The following is a 27,702-nucleotide window of genomic DNA, read 5'->3' as shown; positions in this document are numbered from 1 at the left end:
ACTCAATTATTACTTTTGGCTATCGATATTTTATTGCTATAGCGATACAGTTTATACAGTGCGATTAACAACAGAAAATAAAGCAAAGTCTAAAAACGTTTGTCATCTTTTTAACCACCGTTGACGCATAATTGAGTAATTGATAAGAAACAAAAGCAGAATTTATTTGCACAGCTTTTATACCATAGCATATTAGATGGACAGTCAGCTTTTACGATACCCAAGCATACTTGTGATCTGTAAACATATCAACAACTATAAAATTACGTTTGACAAGTTTTGCGTATGGTTTGGTATGATAGAGTTTAACACATATTATCATATTTTGTTTTGTGTTTAATAATCCACTAAAATTAGATGCGTTTTGCAGCAGCTATTTTATTTAATGTCACCTTTATTGAAATATTTTCAGATATATTGATTATTTAAGCATTTCAATGAAATGTTAGCTAGAAATAGTGTAGATTTTCAACCAATAATCAATTATGTGTAGTAATACAATATAATTTGTCAGTGAATATCGTTTGTTGCTGCGTTACATGTTTGTTTTTCGTTCATTTTTTTAAACATGAATTAGGCCGTTAGGTTTCTCGTTTGAATAGTTTAACATTTGTCCTTTAAGGATCATTTATAGCTGACTATGCAGTAAGGATTTTGTTCGTTGTTAAATGCCGTAAGGTGACCTACAGTTATTAGTTATTGCGTCATTTAGTCTCTTGTGGAGAGTTGTCTCATTGGCAATCATATCACATCTTCTTTTTATATTGTAGACACCAGTCTAGTTTTATTAACAGTGTTAATGACTACAATATTTAGTATTTTAACTGGAGGTACAATTCGTTATTTCATCCTCAAAACATAAAATGAGTTCCTCATCTGTTAAGCATTCACAATAATTTGCAATGATTTTTCAAAATGTACCTATACTTTACATGCAGACTACGAATATTTTAGACAAACAATCTAAATGCATTTATTTAAACAAATATTTGTTAAGGGATTTTTTTTATATAAAATACTTATAAACGGTTTACCTCTTGGCGCATTCTGAATCTCCAACTGAACATCCGAAAACATGTTCTTCTGAAACAAAATATGTTTTGCATTTTACCAGTAAAATATCTCTTGGGATAAAATTGTTTATATTTTAGGTTCAATATTTATTAAGTAATTAGTATTGATACAAATTAATTTACTCTATGCTTAATCAAGTTGAACATGTTTCTTGTAGATGGGCGTCTCACAGTAAATCATACTAAATATCTGTACTAGTATTTTAGTGAATAACACCGTTATACCGAACTTAAAAGCAATATGTCATTATCAGAACACACCACAAATAGACTTTTGAGACAAAAAGTATAAGAAGCTAAATATAAAAACAATAATTTTAACTTCGCAATCTACAGCTGGACTTCAAGCGTATCTCTAGTGTTATTTGTGTCTGAAAGACAAATAATCGTATGAAGATTTAAACTCGCTTACGAAAAGAAGGTTTTCAAAATAGTTTTGTACAATATAGGCGTAATATTGTACAGTACTAAAGCAATACTTACCCTGGTACTAAAGTAACTGAAAAAAATTCTCATTTTTGAAAGGTGCATTACGAAACTACATTGTTTTCAAATGAAAGCTTTAGATAAGTCAGTGTGATAACCAACCATTTTATTTCTTTTAACTATGACTGTCATATCAGGGTCAGCAAATGTTCTTTGAGTCGAACTGAGTCTTTTCTTTTTCTCTAGAAATTTCTTTCTGATCTACAAACATATGATGAAATATTATAGCAAAACGAAAGAATTAAACATTATCGCGTTATTTATGGTATTGCTGTTTTTGGTGTTTGCTTTAAATGCATACATTTTTATCCTACACAATTTCAATTTTTAATTAAACTCATGAATCCATTGAATACATAAACTATATGATTGTAGATGTTCACAATTACTACAGAAAACCTTCAACTTTAACAGGCCATACCAAGATAAAGAAACACTTATTAAAATATAAGTTATGTACTGAAATCTTTATTGATTCGTCTTATTGATGCAACAGTTGGATCATGAGGTCTGTACTCATCTGGAGCTCCTCTGGTATTTTTGATGTTCGTGTTTCTTATTTTAAGATGTTTTTGTTGGGTTATGAAGACTATTAGTTTGTCGTTTTTCGCTTTTAATCATTGCGTCGAGTTTGAATATCCCTTTGTTATAACCCATCTCTCATTAAATGTAAGTATCTTCTATACCAGTAACGACGAAGACAAAGAATCGTGGTGTTAAAAAATTGCGTATTATAGAATGTTAAAAAATATTTAAAAACTCAATTTGATTTATGATTTTGTTACCCCTTCCAATGTTGTAGAGTGGTGTCCATAACCAAAAAGTTTAAAAAAAGAACCAATACCTTATACACAGGTAATACAAACGAATGCTCGGATTACTGAGTAAACACATGCTATCCTAAACAATGAACTGCAATAAAACTACCATATCAACAATAAACACCTCTTTGGACAAAGCATGTGCGTTTTTTTTAAATTTCCGTTTGTAATGAACACTCGACGTTAATCTCCATGAAAAAAAACCAAGATATACAAAACATTTAAGGATATCAAAACAAAAAAAAATACTTAAGTTACTCTTCGAGACTTAAGGAGTGACAAATAGTAATCATTACCATTAGAGTAAAAGGTACATATATATATATATATTAAAGCAATTCTATACTGAATAGTGATGAAATGATTTACCTTCATCATGAAAGTAAAGATACATGGATTTAAAAGATTGAATGAGTGTCTTGATATTTATGTAATACTTACTTCATCGTTACAGATACAGTGAAGGAAAAATATCATCATTCCCTATAAAATATTCGTGAAATATCATTCAGAATAATGCATACTGGTAATATTAGTATTTGCATATTATTTTATTCTTTCTTTCAAAAAATTGAGAGTTAAAATCTATACTGATTAGTATTCTAATGATGTCAGTGTAAAAATGAAAGGTGACTATAAAAAGTTAGCTCGAGTCCATTTGATGGTAAAATACAGATTTAGAAAAAAATTAAAAACTTTTGATTTAGAAGTGTTTTTTTTTTAATTCTTGGAGATTAGCTTCTATCCAAGTTTTATAAAAATTCTGTATCTAAATGATAACTTCAACAAAAGTAGAAGTTGAAATAAAAATAATTGTTAACATGATTTTGCTCTATGTAATATCTTTAGATCATAAACAAAACTTCGGTCCAAATATCATAAATTCCACGGAATCTAGATACTTTTGTCTTACTTTCACGTCAGTAACATATATTTTAAATGTTTTCTGTGTACAAGACGTTTCAAAGTCACCAGACTTTTAATTTATTACACCTCATACGCTTTTCTCTAAACGATTCATCAGTTTGATGTCATGTGTTTCAGTGTTTTAAGTGTGTTGTTTGTAGTATAACAATACTGAAGAATGAATCTCAAATAGGACAAACTGACCTACCTGTAGGGAGTTTCCAACAACAAACAAATAGTGAAAAGTCGCATGAAGTGGAACAAGGATACCTAACAACCAGGTTATACCTAATAGAGGCAGCAAAAACACCATTGCCCTTATACTGGCTCTAAAACAAATTAAATTGTAAAACTTTATAAACAACCATATTGTTGGTACAAAATTACATATATATCAAACTAATTCAAGCATGTACAATGCATGTGTCGTTATGCAATGACCACAAGGGGGCTTAATTGTTTTGATTTCAAAATGCTGTATAGGTATTTCCGAATTGCAACAAGCGAAAAATATTGAATATGTAGATCAAGTATATATTTACTTAATTAAAAGATGTTGTTATATTTCCTTTCTAAATCGAATAGTAAAATTGCACGTACCTTATTTTAGCAGTTTCCGATTTGGTTGAAATAGTTTGCAGTGAAAGAAAAACTTTCACTACCAATCCTAGCACAAACATGTTGAACTGTAAAAGAAAATAAACCATTATTAAATTCTTTTCTCTAAAAGTCGTACACCACTTTTTTGTCCCAGCTACTTTCTATGTTACCATTTTTAATTTCAAGTATTCAAACATGTAGCTCTTTTGTCGTTTTTAAGTTTAAAAATGTGATATCCTTTTAATGTCAAAGCAATGAAGAGTGTGTACTGTGCTGACAAAGGACAAAATCACCATAATTTTAATTGCATACAAAAGCGTACTGGTTCCCGGAACTTAGGAAGTACTAAAACAGGTTCTTTAGGTAATAGAAAAAGGCACAATGTACCCTCTTTTTAAAATGTCATGCATTTTTTTTATATTATTTAATTGTATTAGTCGAAAAGTTTCTGCAATGATCAGCAGTCTTACGTTCATCATTTGAAACCAAAATTACAAAAATGTTCTACATATTTTTAAAGTAGCACCCATGTGCATGGGTGACAAAAAAGGGACTTTTGTTTTCAATATTTACTACTTTCTGGTATGTTCTTTCTAACCTGGCCCGAATTAGTGGTGTTACATCTTAAACACGACAAATTTACAAATACCAATGACAGGTATTTACAAACCACATGACCAGAAAGTATTTTTTTGCATAGCAGTCAGGTGTCGTTTTGGTCTGTCTGTCTGTCCAAAGTATTTGATAGTTCTTGTTATCTTTGTGAGTACCATCTTCACTTGTCACATACACAATTCAAAGGATGGACATATCATAATAGGTCTCAATTGAATCAAATATAAAGATACTAAGAGAATAATTAAGATTGCATTAGAAGTAACTTACCAGAAACACAAGTCTATTGCATTTGCGTATCACTTGTATGACATGCGTAGGTATATCATGTATCTTATCATACATTTGAAAATAAAAATATATGCTACGATTGCCAACGCAACAACTTTACCTCAGAGTCCAAATTACTAACATTTTTTTTAAAAGCAACTATAGTTCATCATACAGTCTTTCACCATATTAAACATCTATATCGTAAGGTGGGCGATATGACAAAATGTAAACCAACGGCCTGATTTATGTACAAATAAATATTCAAAAAAACAAATATGATCAACACAAACCAACGATAACTTTTAAAATATAGGCACATGATACGGGACAATCAGGCAGAAAAAAGGCCCATTAAGGAAATTTAAAAAAAAAATAAAGGCGGACTCCAAATTTTATAGACGAACAATGCGTCTGGCGTACTAAATTATAATCATGGTACCTTTGATAACTATTATAGGAAAAACAAATTTCAGAATAAGAAAAAAAAAAAAAAAAAATGTTCTGACATAGAGTACAATAACAAAAATATCGAACTCAGAGGAAAATTCCTCACGGAAAATTCAATATCAAATGCACATATACAGCCGAGACACAGCAAACAAATGCAAAACAAATACCATATTCCTATCTTGGAACAGGGATTTCTTAATGCAAAAAATGGTGAAATTAACTGGCTTAACCAGTAAACAAGATACACCTACAACATGTGTCTATGTAAGACATGTACTTATGCCCCAAAACTAATAAACTTTACGGATAGCTTACTACATTATCACTTATTTAGGTTTTATGCCATTGCTATACAGATTTTGGATCCTGAGTTATCCCTGTAGATTATTTCATGTGAGATTCATAAAAGTAAATTAAAAAGAGTTTCTGTCAATTAAACAATAAAGATATCATACCATGATTATTATAAGCATTGGTCCCATGAAAGCCCATATCAATCCATCATCTGTAGATAACCAACAACTGAAAGATAACAGTAGTGAATTACTGGAACTGTGTTTACGATAGAAGTTACCATATTAGTATGTTTCTCATGTTTGGTCATTGTTAAATAAAAAATATATTGTGTGTAAATATCTTATGAAAATGATCGAAAATTATGGTTTTATTTAAAAGGCTAACAAAATATAACATAAAAAATACACTAAATTTGATACCTATGTCGTTCGCCTGTGCCATAGTTTGGGAATTCTGCACCAATAGACACAATTACGATCAGAAGAGGAAATCCCCAGCCAACAGCGCAATATTTCATTCTCTTGTTTCCTTGATTATATAAGCCTCGTGTACAGGAAAGATATAATGCAATTCCCTCCACCATCATCCACGAGAAAGAAGACAAGAAAAAGTAATGCATAACCATTGCAACCACCTTACACGCAACCTGATTAAAAATAAGAACATACATTAGAAAATATACAACTTGTAACTTGCCATTATTTGTGGTCTTTATTTAAACATGCAAATCAGTTTTCAATTCGTTTAATGTGTTTGAGCTTTTGATATTGCCATTATATAACGAACTTTTTGATTTGACCTTTTCTTTGAGTTCGATATTTTATTTTTTAATTTGCTGAACCAAACAACTGTCTATAGTATCTTTAAAAGTTTTGGTCAATATTATTTCTCCTGTAAGATTGACTTCCAATCCTTTAATATGTTGCCTTATATTATATAGCCTTAAAGTAAGGTTCGATACATAAAAAAAATCAAAGATTCTGGTGGGATCTTTGAAGATTGCTTATATCGGTACTAGCATCGGTATTTTTTTGTGTTTTATATAAAAAACTTATATGCATTGAGATACAGTTACGAAAAGATATGGTCCCACATCCTATCTTTAATATGAACATATATAATTGTGTTGACTGTATAGCTGACTACTGTTATATAGTTGTCTCATTGAGTATGATTTACAATCATATTACGTTTCATAATTTTTATATTTAGCAAGAATCTTACAAGTAAATCAACAGCCTTCATTTGCTAAGAACGGTTTAAGATAATATACATATTTTACATGCAACTTTTGTTATGCCATATAATATGCGTGTAGACACCAAAATTGTTTAAAAAGTATATACCGTATTTTCAATAGCATCGTTGGATGCTACCATGACCAGCTGTCCAATCAGTAATGCAATAGATAAGTTTCCGTGAATAAGAATAGTCTCTTTGCACATAAGTCTAAAAAAAGGAATGTACGATGAAAATTAAAGTCATTAATAAAGAACAGACAGGTATTTCACCCCGAAGAAAAAAATGTGTATCTGTTATGACGATTCTATAGATATTCGACCAGTAATGAAATATATACAGTGCTATACCAGGTGTCATATTTGTTCGATATTTTTTTAATTAAAGAAATTGAAAATTCTATAATAAAAATATAAGGATTGTACCAGGGGAATTAAACATTAGTTAATATACCTCCAACGTTACATTAACAAGAGAAAATAGCCAATTCTCCATAGTATAAAATAATTGGACAACGCAAAAATACTAAAAGACGGATAATGATAAGCAAGGAAGTTCAACTGGTGATACACATAATATTGCTATTGAAACAAGGAGATGATAGACGACGACATCGATGATATATTTTAAAGTTTATGATATTAAGGATATCTACGAAAGCCGAGAAGGCTCACCTTAAATACAGAATTCAGCATTCAGAATTCGGAATTCAGAATTCGGAAATCATTTTTTATCAAATGTTATAACATACATATTGTAATAATTGATATATGTTGCAATTGTGATATGAACATTATATGCCTGTTAACTATTCCACCTTATATAAATAGTTTTTTTTGTCAATAATCTATAGAAGGCGGGGTTGCTTTTCGTCATATCTGTGTGTTCATCCCTTTTCGTCCATTAACTCCCTCAGAACATGTCTATTACACGATAATATGAATACCACCCATTCCCACCAGACCCCATCCACGAATGTATCCAGTTCGGAAAAAAAGAAGCAAACAACCGTTTAACATCAAATTAATCGGTTCTTCTTCACTATTGCTGAGCATGCAGGTGGACATGTTCACTGTAAAACCAACAGATGCGTGTCAGATAATTACATCTTTACAGTACTGACCTAAAATCAATCATCACTTTATTTCGATTTAAAGGGCTTGACCGTTAAATCGCGTTATCAGAGGAAGGCAAGACTTGCGACAGTTCATGCACAGGTCAATGTAACGCGCATGTCTTAATTCGATTACACGGCATATCAATTTTAACAGCTAAAGCACTCCTCACAATATGTTGAATGCACGGTCTGCTAGGAAGTAACTGAATTTATCTAAGGTCAGATTGTTGAGTTTATTGTACGCATAATTAATGTAAATACTTATCTTATTAATTTTTCAATTTCAACATATTATTGATTAATTAATTTAAAATCGGTCACATTCAACTTGATAATTTATACATTAGTGGACAATTTACTAAAGCAATGATTTATATATAGTATACAAATCTTTGACTAAAGTTATTATAATACGAGCGAATTTATTTTAATTTATGCTGGATTGTATAATAAATATTTGATTCACATAGTTTTTAATTCCAGTTGCATTAATATTTTTGTATCTTTTTATTGAGGTATTAAAATTGAAAACTAGATTCCAGGTATTTCTATTCAATTTACATTTCGTAATGCAGATTAAAATGGTATTGTTCCATTATCAGGTATGTTAAATATTATATAACAATGGGGTTGCCTTGTGAGACATTAACACCATCAAATGCATTTAATTAATTTATGGTACCATTTATTGTTCTTTAGTGTGTTTAGGACAGCAGCAAATCGTAAATATATTTCAAAGTTGAGCCTTCGTTAAAAGAAATTAGTTGATAAAATGTTTGGCAGCTACAGTGATGTCTTTATAACCGATTATTTTTAGGTCAACCAAATTGCGTTGCAAATACTATACAGAGACATATAATACAATATGTCTCTGATATATATTATAATATTTATTTTCAAATAATATTCATTCATATTTTGAAGTAATGTCTTTATAACCGATTGTTTTTTCGGTTATCCAAATTGCATTGCACACATTTTGATATTTATTTAGTGTATAAAATATATATTATTTTAATTATATTTGTTCATAATGACATTTATTGGAGGTTTATGATGTCTGAGTAGAAAAGGCGTTGACAGAGGTGTTATAATTGGGGTAAAGAAAACTGCTTTAGCCACATGTGATGTCAAAATAGCTACGCATCTGAAACAGAAACTGAAAATTTGTTATGCAGGATTATTTCATTCATCAGCAGGATTATCTATATGTATGTTAGTTAGAGAAGTGGCAGTATGCCTTATCTAAATACAGTAATAAAACAGGTACATATTTTATTCTTTAATTTTAATGTAGCTATTTCAGTACATGACATTTTTAGCTTTAACAATGATTTCAGTAGTAGCATTTCGAGCATAATAAGGAAAACGATTTAAAAATGGCGAATACTATATTGATCCGGATTGCTTTTACTATGAAAGAACATACCACGAATAAGAATAAGAATATGATTGATTTATTTATAATTGGTTTCTTATCTATATATCTCATCCCGATTTGAAAACATTTCAACACTGATTTATTTTATAATTACACTGCGAAGGTATAGTCCCGCAAGTAATTTTATATTCAGAGCATTTTTAGTATGTGTACATATCACGAAGGAATTTTTACAATTATTCTAATTATATCATTCTCACCACAAGTTTACCTAAATTTGATTTATTTTCATATGTCATCTTTATAAAAGAGAGAACCATTTCAGTAATTTCAGAAACTAGTTCTGCACTATTTGTGCGAAGTATATATATATAATATAAAAAAAAATGGTATCTCGCAGCTATATAAAAATTCATCAACGGTAAATACCGATGATATCAGTAGGTAAACTGATGCATTTTTATATTGGATATTTATTTAACAACCAATTTGAAGTAGGCAAGAGAACTCATCCAGTATATGAGCAAATAAGTCTTGGAGCTAGCAGGGTTCAGGTCATAAGTTGGAAACGAGCTGTTTCGGTTAAAGAAGCTATTTCACAGTCTTGTAATTGGGGACCAGTTGATTTAGATCTATGGCTATTATTCATGTTCCATGATCACAACAAATCATTCATACCCTGTCTGTATTATGTATAAATATTGTGATCAAACTAAGGTCTTGCACTAGGATAAACCGTCATTACTCACACAGTTTTTTTGCGCACGTTTTAATCGTGCCCAGAAAAATAAAATGCTACATGTAATGGACAAGATAATCAAATTTTGATTTTCAAGATTGCTATAACTATCAAATATTTACATAAACTGAAATATTATTGCCATCTGTTTGCCGTTCAAGTAACGAATCTTTATTTTTCGGGGTTTGTTTAAACTAGCTTTATTGGATTTTTCATGAGTGGAACTAGTAGCTATCAATCCACTTGCGCATTCAAATGATATTCGTTTTACAGATAACAATGTTTCCATTAGTCCTAAATTTTAGAAAATTGATCAGCAAGGCAAGATAGTTTTACTACTATACTTGGAAAAAGGCATCGTTGGTTTATGTCTGTCATATTTGTTTTTCGTAAACTGTTTTGTTATAAATTAGGCCGTTAGTTTTCTCAATTGAATTGTTTTATATTTTTCATGTCGGGGCCTCTAATAGCAGACTATACGGTATGAGTTTTTCTCATTGTTGAAAGCCATACGGTTGCATATATTTGCTTACATTTACTTCATTTGTACTTTAGTGGATAGTTGTCTCACTGGCAATTACAATCTTTTAATTACCATTAATAACGAATAGATAAGAAATATTATACACTTCTGCAAGTTACGTTTACAAACTTTATTACCAGATGTGTAGATCTTTGATAAAATTATCGTCTGAAAATTTGCTGATATAAATTTACATCTGAAAGCGAGTTATTGTCTGGGTTAATGGTTTTCTTAAATCTTATTTATATCATTACAGAGGTCAAGAAAAGTTCAAATAAGTTAGGCGATGAATTAATTTTATTGCTTTTGTGGTTTAGATTTAATAGTAGCGTATATCTCAGACTATAAAACTGCTAATTAGTACGATTTTGTTATCTGAAAGAGAAACAACGCAATTGGGTTAAATATTGTGAACAGTTATACATGGAATTTTATGTATATACGTATATTAGAGAATATTCGTTTTTTGAAGCAGTCATAAATGATTTGGGATAATAATTGTTGTCGAACGCCATACTCATGATATGCAATAAAACAAAAACAAAACAAAACAAAAAACAAAAACAAAAACAAAAACAAAAACAAAACAAAACAAAACAAAAAACAAAAACAAAACTCAAAAAAACAAAAACAAAAACAAAATTAAACAAATACAATAAAATGTTACACGATACCAGTTTTAATGCCGTATTGACGAGCGCCATAAGACGGCAAATATTCCATCGGCTATTTTTAGAGTCAAATTTTTGGGGGTCTTAACTGCACCTCAGTTTAAAAAGTTTTTGTCTGGGAAACACGATTCATTTACTAGTTTCAAGCTTTCAGTAACTGCGAATACTCTTAGGTGGGTACTTGGTGTCTTTAGTCTATTCGTTAGTTGTGTCGATCTGATGAGTCAAACCTACCTCAACTTTGTTTTATTTTGTGTTGTTAACCACTGTCCCTGGTTACGAGAGGGCTTAGTTCTCACAAACTTGTTGTTTGTCGCAGTCTATTATACTTGTTTTACGTTTAAATTGATTTATATTTAAATATGGCCTTGTTTTCTTGTTTGAATTGTTGCCGGGGCCTTTTATTGCTATTATACTGTATGGACTATGTTCAATGCTGAAGGCTGTATGGTGGCCTATAGCTGTTTACGCCCACGCTATTAAGTTTTAGGCAAATAGTTGCCTCATTGACATTCATGTCAGATCTTTTAGTTTTTATATTTTCTGATGGTAAAAATAGAATTCAGTCATTGGTAATATAAAAAGTATTAACCATATATCTGATTACAAACATAACAGTTGGCTAGTCAAATATCTCCATCTGTTATCATATCAATTTTAATTATTTTTCTATATTGTATATTACCAATCTGGAGCTGATTTTGATTGATTGTCAATTTAAGATATTTCATGTTTCCAAAAGCGTGCTTGGATAGTGGGTTTTTCAATCACCAAAATGACTTCGTTCGTGCTCGGAAGATTGTAGTTACTTATGGTTGTGTTCTCTTATACATTTTCGTATCACAATTTGTTAGCAAGGTCAAAGTGTTATGAGGCACTTTAAGTATAGAGATAAACTTATCGTATGCTCATTCTCGAAGGGCCCGCAATATTAAGTAATCCACTTAAATGGACATGACATCGGACAAAGCGCTCAATACGATAGGACTTAACTTATAAGCGATATTGATTTTCTCCAAGATTTGTTACATTAGTCAAATTTGCTTGGTTCCAATGTTACCACGATTGCAATACAAGAACAAGATTCCAAATAAGTGATTGAACCAAACTACAGTGAGAAGGAATATTTATTTGTCAGTATTGAAAGTTATCTAATTTTATACAAGTTACAACTTCAGTTATGCTGTTATCTATTTTCATCTATTATCCATTTTCATTTTTATTTATTATCCAGTTATGCTATTATCAATTTACATCCATTTATTGACCATCAAACGGCGAAGTAGGTCATTGGCTTCGGGAATCTGTTAGCTAGTAGTTACTGCGGTCAGATTCTTGTTATTACAATATTACAATCAGAGTTATCTGTAATATCGACTCTCATTGTATGGTACTGGTTGGCGGTAACAAGTTCCAAAACATCCTTTATGAAATTAATGTTTTTGAATTTGTTTAGTGGCGGACTTTATAGGCTGCACCAGTACCGATGAACTTGATTTATCACTGTATTATTATTTAATTTAGAACATTAATCCATGTTATCTTCATTTCCACCTCAAACGTAGTTTCTCGTGTTGATTTTGGACATCTGTTGCCAGGGTTCAAGTCAGCATCCCATTATTTCAAAAATTTTATTTCATTTTAGTTTTTATTGGAATTTTGAATTTTATTTATCTATTTTATTTGCATCTAATTTACGGTTGCCCAAAGACCCTTTGTTTGTGGGTTGGTAACCGACAGAAGCCATGATCTTACTTCGCCAATAAAATATATTTTGATTTTAATAACGTCTTCTCTCTTATAATTCGATTTAAAGGGCTTGACCGTTAAATCGCGTTATCAGAGGAAGGCAAGACTTGCGACAGTTCATGCACAGGTCAATGTAACGCGCATGTCTTAATTCGATTACACGGCATATCAATTTTAACAGCTAAAGCACTCCTCACAATATGTTGAATGCACGGTCTGCTAGGAAGTAACTGAATTTATCTAAGGTCAGATTGTTGAGTTTATTGTACACATAATTAATGTAAACCCACCCAACCCTCCTCTTTTATTTTTTCGATACTGCTGTTTTATGTCTTATTTTACAGATTTCTGCTTGTTTTTAACCTCAACATAGAACTCCTGTCACGGCTCCTGGATTTACAACTCTTCACCAGTCTATAAACACAATTAACCACAGTATGACGTCCATCTGATGAGTGATAACGGATTAACAGTCATAGTGTACCGATAAATAATGTTATGATAGTCTTTTAGCAGAGTTCATCACTAGGTCGGACTTTATAGGCTGCACCAGTACCGATGAACTTGATTTATCACTGTATTATTATTTAATTTAGAACATTAATCCATGTTATCTTCATTTCCACCTCAAACGTAGTTTCTCGTGTTGATTTTGGACATCTGTTGCCAGGGTTCAAGTCAGCATCCCATTATTTCAAAAATTTTATTTCATTTTAGTTTTTATTGGAATTTTGAATTTTATTTATCTATTTTATTTGCATCTAATTTACGGTTGCCCAAAGACCCTTTGTTTGTGGGTTGGTAACCGACAGAAGCCATGATCTTACTTCGCCAATAAAATATATTTTGATTTTAATAACGTCTTCTCTCTTATAACGGACTCGTATCTAAAACTATCATTCTGTAATCGTACAATCCATACGCTGAATATTTCTATCTGTCAACATGTGTTTATAACATCCCCTGCTGTGGAAATTAATTAGCACAAGCTTAATGCATTCGAAATCTGCTAATTATCAAGTGTTTTGTGTTTGTGATTTGTGTATTTGATGTCCAAAAGATGTCACGCCGATTCGTAAGTATTCATTTTAATTTATATTTTTAGCATTAAGATAGAAAATAAGAATACTGATAATAGTAATAAGAATAATAAATATGATATAGGTAGAAATAGTGATAATTAATAGTTTATATTAATTTTATTTATATTGTTTCGACATTTAAAGTCACAAGCAGTAAATCCATTCAGAAAAATTAAGTTTCAATTAATACAATCCTCTTCTGAGCCTCTTAAGTTCTCCTGTATAGGCAAAGTGTAAAACGTTGACTGGACAATTATCACGATTGTTCCAGTGTACGTGCTTGTGTATATGAAGGAATTAACTTGGTAAAGATAATTGTATATTCCTTTATCCTTAATAGAGGGTAATAATGGGGGTACCTTCATGACGTACAACGTTAATAATTCTTGCCAAATGACGTTAAATAATAATGTGTAGTGCATGACGATAAAATGTACACTTTCTTTTAGACGATAAAAAAATCAGATGATTTGACGAATCACGTTATTTTTTTTCTCCAAAAATGACGGTAACGATAATTATTTGAGACTTCGACGAATCACGATAAGGATATTTTGACTAATCACGGTAAGATCTTAACCAATTTGACGCTAACGGTAGCCAAAAATTACCGTTGGACGGCTGACGGCGAAGGGCATAACCACCCTTTTAATATGACGCTTATTCAGAGAGCGACGACTTGTGCGATGATGTTTTCAACGTTAACCGTGCATAAGATGCAGGTCAATATCCAATAAAAAACTTTAAAAGAAACGTTGCATTAGAATAATGCATTTATTTTTTATACTTCTTATCATTTCAGCTTGTGATTGCCTCTCTACTTATAGCAGAAGAAGCAGTGTTTGAAGATGACCACCCAATACTTAATAAGCATGAATCACTGTTTTGATATTGTGACGTCATATTTTGCAAGAAGCTATACAAATTTGGAGATATTATCAGCTATGTCGCTCGGTCATAATGTGTCGATAATTTTAGCAACTTTAAAAAGAATATTGAAAAAGCTAAAGCTGTATCGACGACGTGAGGAAATCTGTGACATACTTATGTTCGAAATAATGAATCAAATAATATTTCTGCATTTCAATATAAAAACAAAATATTCTATCATGGCAGATATAGAGACGATGGATTCATAGTATATGATGGAACATCGGATGAAATTATAGATTTTTTTCGTCTAGCAAATAATTATAACCACTTATTGAAGTTCACCTATGAAATAAAAAACGATAAAATGTCGTTCTTGGATGTTGATGTAATTAAAGGTCAAAGATTTACAACATATGGCATTCTTGACCTCGAAATACATTCTAAAGAATCAAATTCTTATCTGTTTCTGCACAGAAAATCAAATAGCTGTCACTCACAGCATGTATGCAGAGGATATATTAAAGACGAAGCAATACGGCAAATTAGAAATACAAGTGACCAGACAAACTAATAAACTAAAAGTGAAATTATTAGATAGGGGTTATGATAACGTGGAAATAAATGATAGTATTACTGATGCTTTATCAATTGTCCGTACTGATTTATTACAACAAAACAAATCTAAAGAGAAGCTTTAACAACTAAATACAATCCATGTATACGTAAAATAAAGAAACGTATAATGAAACACTGACATTTATTACAGTTCGACGAAGACTGTGTACAAATATTCAATACAGCACCAATAGTTGCGTATAGCAAACATAAAAGTATTGGATATATACTTAGTAGATCAAAGTTAAAGACTTTAACATAAAATTGACAGTTGGACCTCTGATGATGGCAGATCTATCATAATAACTAGATCTATTAAAGAAGAATTAAAATATCAATATATCAATATAAACATGAATAATTTTCATAGTTGATTATATTCAAATAATGCATCTTAAAATTACCATCCCAAGCTTAACTGCCGAAACATGTAATTAATAATGTGTCGGGTCCTATCATGCAATATGGGAAGTGTGGTTGCATGGGTGTTTTATTATAGCAAAAAGGGATGTTATACAGTGTGGAGATAGAGCATACCGGTGAGGATTAATTCAAAGCTAGCAAAATGCTAGAATCCGTGTCTCGCCTTGCTATTTTCCCATAAATAATCAAGTTTTGCCAGAGATACTATCTTTCGATCATGAAAAAGCTTCTATTTAAGTTTTTATGTAATTCTATATTTAATTTTAACGCTAAACGGTGTATTCGCTTTTTGTTTGAAATAACGTATTTTCTTTGATTGATTAAAAAGACATGGAATAGAAACAGCGTAGGGGTGTATGATGGGAAGGTTATGAGGGTGGAAGTTAGAACCATATACTTGCCAGAGTCGGTTTCAAACCAGTAAACGCACAAAGATGAAATGAAAAGCAAACCCTCCTCTATAGCTCATGCCATGGACAAATAAACAGATTTCTTTGTATAAGAAGGAGAAGATGATATGGAGACAGTTATTGAATTTACAACAAATAGTAATTATTACAATAATAACTCAGTTTATAACATTAAAAAGAATAATATTTCCCAATTCTGAATTCCGAATTCTGAATTCTGAATGCTGAATTCTGAATGTTGAATTCTGAATTATAGGTGAGCCTTATCGGCTTTCGTAGATATCATATAGATTTTTATTACCGTCAGGGTTTTAACCTCGTTCGATCAAATTCAATGTGCTGCATACCTTTTCATAGATTTGTAGATCTATTTGATGCAAAGAATTATACTTTAAAATGTCTTCTAATAACTATTTATATATCATGTCTTACTTGCAGGGCAAAAAACGACTTCTGAGCACAGTGCTTCTGAGACGATTTATTAATTTACTCATCAATTGTGTATTGCCAGATGAATCATAATGAGGTTAGGTCTACTTAAGATGACAATAGTTATTCCTTTTAACGTATTGTTATCCATTTGATTGATACCCTTATGAAAAATGCTTGCACGATAATGGTTATTCGAATAGAACGTAACAAACTGGCGTGTGTTATACAATATTAATAGGTTAAATATACTTTTAAAGAATCAAAACCTACTTTAAGTATGCAAATGCTACAACGGTCATCCCCAGGCATGTTATTGATATGCTACATCCAATTGTTGTCATAATCATGAGAATATTTTCTTGATTAATGGATACCTAAAAATATTAATATTTGACAGTTCAAATTTGGTTTTAATGCGTTTTATGTTTAAATTCATATAATTGTATGCGACTACGGACGAGAATATTGTAGGTATCCTGGAGAGTATATGCCAGTAATCAAACTCTACTTTTGCTTGTTTTGTGGAGTCATCTACTAAATACTACATTTTAATGTGCTCAATAATAAAATGAAATATATGTCATTTGGAACATTTTCATTTTTTTGTTGTTATTTGATTTTTTATATACTTAAAACTTTGATGAAATAAGCTCAAAAATGCAGTTTGTATCATTTATGTGACGAAATGATCTCAATAAACGCAAGCAGTAGAATTCGTTTTTAAGATGAAAATGAATTAACAATTTATTACATCTGGCGGATTAAAAGTTCACAAAAATCGATCACCTCTTAATGTAGATATTTCAAAGTCTGATGAAGGTTAATCCAGAAATATAGCGCATCGGTCGGACAAATCTATGATCTGTAATTTACACTCAGTCTGATTAGAAATATGGTCTTAGAAACAAGATTATTTTTCGATAACAAAAAAGCTTACAAACATATTTATTTACAGAAACAAGTTAAAAAAAATCACGATGATCATTCGTTTTACTATTGCTGAGATATTTTGATAACATTGAATACAAGTAAACATTATTTCAGTGGTTGTCGTTTGCATATGTGTTATATATTTGTTTTTCGTTCATTTTTGTACATTAATTAGGCTGTTAGTTTTCTCGTTTGAATTGTTTAACATTGTTATTCCGGGCATTTTATAGCTGACTATGCGGTATGGGCTTTGCTCATTATTGAACGCCGTACAGTGACCTATAGTTGTTAATTTCTGTGTCTTTTATGTCTCTTGTGGAGAGTTGTCTCTTTGGCAGTCAAACCACATCTCTTTTTTTATATTAGAAAATTTAAAAGTACCTCCTTTTCATCATCAAAATACATAACAAGTACAGCAAAGTTAGTTAGATGGTCAAACATACAGGTTGTATAGGTATCATTCTTGTCTAATATTACTCCTACGTCAGAAGCCCAACCTCTGCAAAAAAAATATTTACAAAAAATATCGAACTTCGACACCCTTGAACTTTAGTTCAATAGAATCCGATCGCAACGTAAACGTTAAGACAATCTACATATAGGCTAATGTACTCTGCTTTGTAGGAATAGTCATTGTCTACGGATAAAGATGTAATATTTGTTTGTCGCTTCTATTACCATTATTTTTCTACATCATTTCATCCATGCCTGACACTTTCGCTGGATGCTGATGATCAAAGTAACTTCTACTCTAATGTGAAACCCGTCGTGATCAAGTATGTTGAACAATCATGTCCTTTTGGTATGTTTTGCCTCTCTTTTGTATATTATGGTTAGTCATCATGCAATAGTAGACTGGTAATTCACTCTTATCTAACCTTAAGGCTATCAAAAAAATTGACCAATTTTGAAATTGAAACAATTTGTTCATGAAAAAGTAAAAAAAATATTAATAAAGAAAACACTTAAAACTTTAGAAAGAGAAACATAACGCCCCTTTAAATAATTCTATGTATAGTCGCAACTGCTCTGGAAGAGGTAAACTGATCCTGTTCTACATTTTGCATTCATCGTTTTGCTTATAAGTACAAACTCGTTGATCAGTCTTATTCGTTAAATCAACAAGTTATTCGTTTAAAAAATACTTGAGTACTGGTTTTTGTTATGTAATATTACAAACTGTTAGGTTGGCGTTTTGTTTGAACTTGTATGCTACAGTTTTATTCTACAAATTGCACGAAGGTCTACTTTACAAAACAAATTTACTTTAGATTGAAATCCCAGTAGGTACATATACGTCTTTTCTCCCTCTGAAAAAGAAAGTTGAAATTATACATCAAAGCGAAATAACTTAGGAGGAAGAATATATGCGGATGTTTTCTTTGAAAGATCACACTTGTAAATATCATCAAATAGCATATCGGAACAAACACATAAATACAAAGATATGTGTATCAAAAACAAAAGAAAACGTCTTTATAATACTATTCAAACTTAATATTTTAAGTGAGCATTTTGCACAACCTAATTATTGTGTGTTTACCGACAAATTGTTTTTTATTGTTTCATAATTTCATAATTAGTTCACCAAAGATGATAAGTAAATACATTTGGTGATCCATACACGCGTTTCGTTCACACAAGTATAATCAATGGCTTTTGTATCAAAACAGTTTGAAAGCAATTTACGAGGTTAAAGAGTATATTATATTATAAGAATTGCACTAGAATGTGCTAATTATAGTTTATTTATATACAAGTACACCAAATTTAGCATCGCGGTCCTTTGTCAGTAGCACAGGATTTGATGACAATTTCAGAAATACTGTAATATGTCAATGAGAAAAAGGCTCAATCTGTTTTAACCGCAATTTAAAAACAGTTCAACAAAATATTTTATATCCATAAATTTGCAGGAATCAATGTCTAATAGATACCAGAATTATCTTGCCGAGAATATCAGTTAAAAGTTTTGCATATGCTAGAAGCCTTAACTGGGTGTTGATTTTCAGATTAAAAGATGGCATTCTTTTATTTTATCTTACCCTTCTGATTTCTGTAGGTAATGTGATAATTATAGCCCCTGTTTCATTGACTGCAATTGCACTTGGAGATGTGTTATTCAATTCTTCTAGAGACACAGCAACAACATTACTACTGACTTCTGCCCCTCCAAAATTGTTACTTCCTCCCAATTTCTCACCAAGTGTCTCTTGAAAAACAACTGTTGATATTCGAACTAGAATACAATATATATGTATTTATAGTTATTGTATCATAGTCAACAATATAATTGATAACAAATTATAGATCATTCGAAAATTGTGTCCAAATATTGGAGAACCTAGAAAAAGACAAAAATCATTGATCTGAATGTACTAGATTGCATATATTTGTATAAAAACAATCATTACGCTCCTAAAAACCTTGAAAAAAAAGTATTTCATAGCTAGATTTCAAGAAATGAACAGGAACTCGTGTAATATTCAATTTGAGGTTTGATTATGGTTGATACGATGGACAACTTAAACTATTTTGAATAATTTGTGTAAAAGTTTAATTAATTTGGATTATAATACTTACCTATTCTGTTGATAAACAACTTATGAGAAAGAACAATATTTCCACCTGATGTAAAGACTTCAAAGCTTGATGTTATGTTTTCTTCAACAGTTCGAGTTGATATATCTATTAAAAAACGTTAATAGTTGTTATTCATAGATGAAAAGATAACAACCACAAATGTACTTATTATGTTGAATCAATGTCTATATCAGTATTGCTTACAAAACTATAATAACGAAAACTATCTACTTTTGAAGCTTATACTTGAGAACCACGATGAATTATTTAATTATTATTTTTCTCCATTCTTGGAGTATATGATAAAAAGATCCTAACATATCATTTTTCATATCATATGTATTATCAGCATTCGGCTCTAGAGCCTATAATCTGATAATATTTATCACACGGTTTTACTTATATATACGTTTTTTCATGTCCAATAGTAGCCGGGAGTCAGTGTCGGTTGCTTGTACTAGTGGCCAGTGTCGATATTAGCACTAAAATACCCATATTGTGCCCCGAATTTAACTTACGATATACAATAAATACAATATGTAATGAATAGAACATACTAGCATTTTCAATACTAAACCTTTTATAAGCTCTCGGTCAAGAACAGCATTCGCCATTTTACGCCATTTGACTTAAAATATGAAAGTCTCAGTCTGATACCAGTGAAGATTTATGGAAAATGTCATGTAAAAATCTATAACAACCTATCTAAAGGTCCGTTAAATAGTTGACACTTACCAACTGCTGATGATGTAATAGAGACGGCTGTGGTCACGGATGATGTAACAATGTTTTGCATCGTCAATAAAATGTTTTGCATTGCATTCTGAAATAAAACAGGTTGTTATATATCAAATTGAAACGGTAATTTTCTAAATAAAAATTAGCTCGTTTAAAGTCTAAGGTATGACCAATAAAAATTTCACAAACAGATTCTTTTTCTTACTGTATATATTATATATAAAAAAAGATGTGGAATGATCGCAAATGAAACAACTGTCCAGAAGAGACCAAAATGACACATAAACAACTATAGGTCACCGTACGGACTTCAACCATGAGCAAAACCCATTCCGCATGTTTTAGTAACATTGATAGGATTTTTTTTGGGAAAATAGACATATAAAAGATAAGTGTGAATTTAAAACATTGTTATCAATAAACTCATCATAGATACCAGGACTAACTTTTGTATATACGCCAGACGCGCGTTTCGTCTACAAAAGACTCATCAGTGACGCTCGAATCCAAAAAAAAAAAAGCCAAATAAAGTACAAAGTTGAGGAGCATTGAGATCCAAAATTCCTAAAAGTGTTGCCAAATACAGCTAAGATAATCTATGACTGAGGTAGAAAAGCCTTATCATTAAAAAAAAAAAAAACTATAGGTCACCGTACGGACTTCAACCATGAGCAAAACCCATTCCGCATGTTTTAGTAACATAGATAGGATTTTTTTTAGGAAAATAGACAAATAAAAAGTTGAACAGCATTGAGATCCAAAATTCCTAAAAGTGTTGCCAAATACAGCTAAGGTAATCTATGCCTGAGGTAGAAAAGCCTTATTATTTCAAAAAATTCTAAATTTTGTAAACAGTTAATTTATAAATCTAACAATATCAATGAATATTCATGTCAGTACAAAAAGTGCTGACTACTGGGCTTGTGATACCCTCGGGTTAGTGTTTGTGTTAAATAACGGTCTGATGAGTCAAATCTTTTCTAACTGACTTACCCATTTGGTTTTATATTAACCTGTTGCACCATTGTCCCACGTTAAGTGAGGATAAGGTGCAGTAAACATGTCTTTCCATAGCCTAGCCAAAAACATGAAGAGTTTTTTCGTTTTTAGATTTGAAAGTTTAATTTCAAGCAGATATCTTTTTCGAAGAATAATAATTCTTAATTATTTGGGTTATTTTTTTCCAGCCACTTCATCTCATTTAGTTTTTTCCATTATCAATGGTATATAGTTTCACAGTACACAAATTGCACCTATAATATTTACAGTATATATTAACAGACGAAGTATTCACAGGAAAACTGGAAAACGTAAAATCTACGGAAACGCCGCCATGCATCCTCCATAAAAGGTCAACTTTAAATAAAATGAGCAAATAAGATAAGTTACAGGCAACAATGAAAAAATTAGTATGTATTGACCAATTTCAAATTGTTCTAATCATTTAATTTTTACGGATTCGAATGTAAGCTTGGATGCAATTTGGGTACGCCTCTTTACAATATCATGGATCGTTTTGAAGTTGGTTCAAAACCATTTTTCTATGATTCAATATGGATTCAAAATTAAATTGATGGGATTTCATTGTAAATAAGGATAGCCTTCAAACCAAACCCATAATTGAAACCATTATCTGGATCATATACAAGTAAAGGTGAACACATGCACAATATATTGCAATTTGAGTACCCTCGTGTTATCCAAATATGTATGGCATGCAAATACGGATTTTTTGTGTTATAAAAATTTACTGTTACAAAATGATAGAAATTATTATGAATTAAGGAATGTATCTCCCTCATGCAAAGCTCTGATTCCTTTCACGGATTTGGCTATACTTTTTGGACCTTTTGGATTATAGCTCTTCATCTTTTATATAAGCTTTGGATTTCAAATATTTTGACCACGAGCATCACTGAAGAGACATGTATTGTCGAAATGCGCATCTGGTGCAAGAAAATTGGTACCGTTAATTTTATTACTACCACTGGGTCGATGCCTCTGCTGGTGGACTATTAGTCCCCGAGGGTATCACCACCCCAGTAGCCAGTACTTCGGTACTGGCATGAAAATACGGATTTTTTGTGTTATTAAAATTTACTGTTACAAAATGATAGAAATTATTATAAATTAAGGAATGTATCTCCCTCATGCAAAGCTCTGATTCCTTTCACGGATTTGGCTATACTTTTTGGACCTTTTGGATTATAGCTCTTCATCTTTTATATAAGCTTTGGATTTCAAATATTTTGGTCACGAGCATCACTGAAGAGACATGTATTGTCGAAATGCGCATCTGGTGCAAGAAAATTGGTACCGTTAATTTTATTATATGTATTGATGTATCAAAGAATTATAAATTTTACCGTTTCTTCGCTTGCTGTTGCTATACTGGCATTGTTGCTCACTGTTTCCATGAGATTTGAAATAACACTTGCACTCTTCTAAAGAATGAAAAAACAAATACAAATATTTTTTTTGGAGATTTTTTTCATGGATCTTAACTCAAAATTATTTTCTCTTCAAAAAAAATTTATAACTAAAAGTAATTTTGAAAATAGAAGTGAGAAATGAGACAACGAGAAACTAGTACCTCTTGTATCTTTTTCAGTTGCAATCGAGTTGATAAAAGTGATTCCTTTTTATTACGTTTCAAGTGTGGAGCGAGTGTTTTGATGTAAATATGTAATGCTTTGAACAGGTACATTAGAAACACAGTTCTATGTCAAAGTTGAAAATTGAAGCAGCCAATATTCAGTACGGGTGCATTATTACAAGTTATTGAAATTATTAGTTCAAAACTTTGCTTAGGATATTTAAAAAAAAGTATTATCTTTTCCTGATATTAAAGTTTGTCAATGAATAAAAAAACTTAGCATATAAGAATTTAAAAGCTTGTATATGTTGAAATAACCAAAGTACCTCAATTGTTGCTGTGTTAGAAGTTTTCCATTTGGATATATTGAGTAGAATATTACTCAATTCTGGGATTCCAAACTGAGTCGTTCCATTCGTCAGCATATCTAACTGAGTAAGAATAGAATTGACAGTGGCTATGTCCACGTTAGTACTATTGTGAGCATTCACTTCATCAATAACCTTAAATGTAAAATAGCAATGTGTATATAACAAGACCGAAGCATAATGCAAATAAACTCATCATAGATACCAGGACTAAATTTTGCATATACGTCAGACGCGCGTTTCGTCTACAAAAGACTCATCAGTGACGCTCGAATCCAAAAGAAATTAAAAGGCCAAATAAAGTACGAAGTTGAAGAGCATTGAGTACCAAACTTCCTAAAAGTTTTGCCAAATACAGCTTAGGTAATCTATGCCTGAAGTAGAAAAGCCTTAGTATTTCAAAAATTCAAAATTTTGTAAACAGTTAATGTATAAATATAACCATATAACATATCATTATCTCTTTGGGAGGGGTCGTATTTTCAGTGACCAATACAAATCTTTCATTCAACCAAATAGAATTGTAAATTATATTTAAAAGCAGGTTTTTTTTACGAATCTGTATCAACACATGATATAATTTAACACAAAATATCACTAGTTATATATCAATGGAAAAGACACTTTGTAGATTATACGATCCATAAAATTATAATTTTTTGATAAGGCATAGAACTAAAAACTACAACGTGTAACAACATTCATGCTGTACTTGTTTATTTTTTTTTAATTTGAAATTGTAACTTTTATTTAGTTGCGTGATAGTTTGAATGTAAATTAAATGCTTATAACCTTGATTAGTACATATATTTTACTTACTTTTTTAAGCGTTGGTTGTATATCTGTCAACGAGATGTTTAAGTTGCTTTTATCTATTACATGCAGCAACAGGTCCAAGAAGTTAGTGGTCGTCGATGGTGAAGTACTTTTTGAAACAGTTGTCATCGAAACAAGGTTAACCGGTGTTGGTTTAAAGGTTTTTGTCGTTGTCGTAAATGTAACGACGCGCTTTGTTGTTGTGGGAAATGTGACGGCAGCTGTTTTGCTGATATACGATTGTAATGTTTTGCTAATATAATCAGTTTCTGCTGTAGTTAATACAGTCGTGGTATTAGTTGTTGGACTGGTTGTTTGTGGTGTACTTGGTGTTATTGTTCGGTTCATCACATACTGGAGAATCCTGCAAAAACCTGCACATTCTTCTGTTGATATGTTGATAGAGGCTGAAGCTATAGAAGTACCTTAAATATAAATCATAGAAACATAAAAAAAAAACTTAAAATCAGGCTGGAGAAAAAATAGTTTATTCTAAAATACGAGTTAGTTTTAAAATAAAAATGTTTCAATCGGTTCATTTGTAAACTCAAGATACCATGTATAACTACGTTCAAATTACATTTATTTTTTGTAAAAGTATAACTGGGCTATGTTTAGGATTATGTTCTACTTGTCGCCATCGTTTCTCTAATAAGTGTTTTGGTCACATGAGTTACGGTTGCTAGTATTTGTTTTCACCTGGTGGTAATTTTGTAGACCCTATGTGTTTTACATCACCAACAGCCGCTATTCTGTTTGACATGGAATCGTTATGTGTAATGGTCCTCTCAAATGGAGATGTGTTAAACGTCTTTACTACGTCAACTGTTGTAACAAAACCAGTTGTTGTCAGCTCTTGTGTATCTAGTCAAAAAAGTAAATTAAAAGTTAGATGACAAAATCGTTCAGAAAATCATTGTATTTTCCAAGCTATTTTACACTCGGAGACATTTTATTATCTACTAGATATTTGTCCACATCGTATTTTGACATAGATATGCCTTCCTTTTACATCGTTGTAATTACACTTCGTTTATCTCACATTATATATTCATAAAAACATTGTATGTACTAAACTGGTGGTAATATTAAATATAAAAATATTCATAGAAAGATGCTGAATACACAGCATTTGTTGTCCATAAATTATTGTAATTAATCAGATTTATTTTTTACACAATATGAATAAAACTATGTAGGGATATCTGGTAAAGAATAACCTAAAAGACGCCTGTGTATGTGTCCTTTACAATAAAAAAAACCCAACCAAATGCTAGCTCAGTCGTATTACACAGTGACAGTTACGTATAATCTACATGTCCACAAATAGCGAAACAGATCACATTTAACAACTGTACCTGAGACTTCACTCGATGAGGATAATCTGGACTCGTTTGTCGTTGTATCTTCAGAAGTTAATATTCTCTCAGTTGTTAGCTGTATAGGATAAATCATCTTACAATAAAACAGAAGTAGTCCTAAGATAATTTCCCCTGAAAGAAAATTAGCTGTACGTCAAAGTGAGATAAACTATGAACATATAAAATTCCATATTGTATGATTTTCTCATCTATATCATTTCAATTTGACAATTAAAGCTTCAGATATTTGACAATCAAACTCGTACAAAAACAGATTGGTTGTCTGTCGTATCTCAATTGTAAATGTGTTATTCCTTGTTCACACTTAGAAGTGCAGTACGTGAAGAATACACTGCACACTTCATCCAACAACCATTACGATAGATTGTATCGATGTATGTTTAGCTTATCCTTGCCGTTTTCGACAAAATGACATGTCTCTTCATTTTGTGCGACTCAGATTAGGAACTATTCCTTTATGTCAAGATATATGCTCATTTTAACATGGGTAGGCATTATATTTGTCGATATTTTACACTGAGCGTTGGCGAGGTGTAAAATAATGTCAAATATAATGCTTACCCATGTTAAAATGAGCATAGAGCATGACATGACACGAAGAAATTATTTCGATTCAAATACAGTATTTTTGTAGGTCAAAGCGTACGAAAATATTTAAAAAATAATTGCCTGATCTCGTTTCCTCTCTGTGGAGTCTGTACATTACATTTCATATTTAATAACTTTTAAAACTACAAGCAGGGTAAATATATTTTGTTTGATAAACAACAAATAAAAGTTTATGTAAGCAGCTAAAATGTATAGATTTAATTAGAATAACAATGAACATAACGTTTTCCAAATTTCCAAACGAAACTCTTAAAAGTCTATCATGACAATTTCAGAATAAGTAGTTCTACATACTCATTTTAATTGATTTAGTTTTACTACAATTTTGTGCAATCTTGAAGGTATTTGTAAAGAATACACCAGTGTTAAAAAATAAAAGAAGAAAATGTGTGGTTTGTATAAACAAAATCGAATGCGTTATAACCGAAAAAATATTTTTAAAAGTTAAAAAAAAATAGCGAGGTTACATGACTATTATACTTAGAGTTAAAACAAAGAAGAAGAAAAAAGAATATTTTACCTTTCGGTTGTAACATCGTGTGTGTTTGTGGCTATCCAACTCCACTGTCTTAGAATACTCAATATTATGTCGCTTTCCAAGAAAAATCATTTATCTTGTTTATGTGGGAAAACAGCAAATGCTGTATCCGACAGTGTCCGTTATGCTATTAAATACAAATATAATTATTGCATGATAACATTCGAAATAGCCAGTTCTGCGTCTCAAATGTCATAAATTAAATGATAAGATGCGATTTGTCTAAAGGTTTGTTTGAATTGTGATCATCAAAGTCAATTGGATTTGTCTTTGATGATATTTATTTGTAAATCTTTCCTCTTATCTTGGTTACTCCTGTAACAATATAACACTATGTCGCAATTATTTTCTTCTTCTTTTACAAAAT

At 30.9% G+C, this 27,702-nt stretch overlaps 1 protein-coding gene across 1 annotated transcript; it reads right to left on the bottom strand.

The window, feature by feature from the left end:
• Positions 1 to 7: 7 nt before the first annotated feature.
• LOC139514472 (adhesion G-protein coupled receptor D1-like) lies at positions 8 to 27,702 on the bottom strand. The gene is made up of 21 exons (XM_071303778.1): positions 27,318 to 27,702; positions 26,165 to 26,299; positions 25,506 to 25,670; positions 24,810 to 25,231; positions 23,949 to 24,125; positions 23,393 to 23,470; positions 21,024 to 21,111; positions 20,289 to 20,393; positions 19,751 to 19,944; positions 18,972 to 19,015; positions 18,087 to 18,204; positions 17,046 to 17,149; positions 6,868 to 6,970; positions 5,941 to 6,167; positions 5,680 to 5,746; positions 3,887 to 3,972; positions 3,495 to 3,615; positions 2,822 to 2,863; positions 1,662 to 1,760; positions 1,035 to 1,083; positions 8 to 237 (listed from the first exon to the last, which is right to left on the bottom strand). Exons 1-21 carry the CDS (start codon positions 27,331 to 27,333, stop codon positions 212 to 214), a joined length of 2,466 nt encoding a protein of 821 aa, XP_071159879.1. The 5' UTR covers positions 27,334 to 27,702; the 3' UTR covers positions 8 to 211.

The sequence above is a fragment of the Mytilus edulis genome, chromosome 3, assembly GCF_963676685.1.
Source record: "Mytilus edulis chromosome 3, xbMytEdul2.2, whole genome shotgun sequence".
NCBI classification, from domain to species: Eukaryota; Metazoa; Mollusca; class Bivalvia; order Mytilida; family Mytilidae; genus Mytilus; species Mytilus edulis.
The sequence above is the reverse complement of the archived record's forward strand: the minus strand, read 5'-3'. Positions and strand labels throughout refer to the sequence as shown.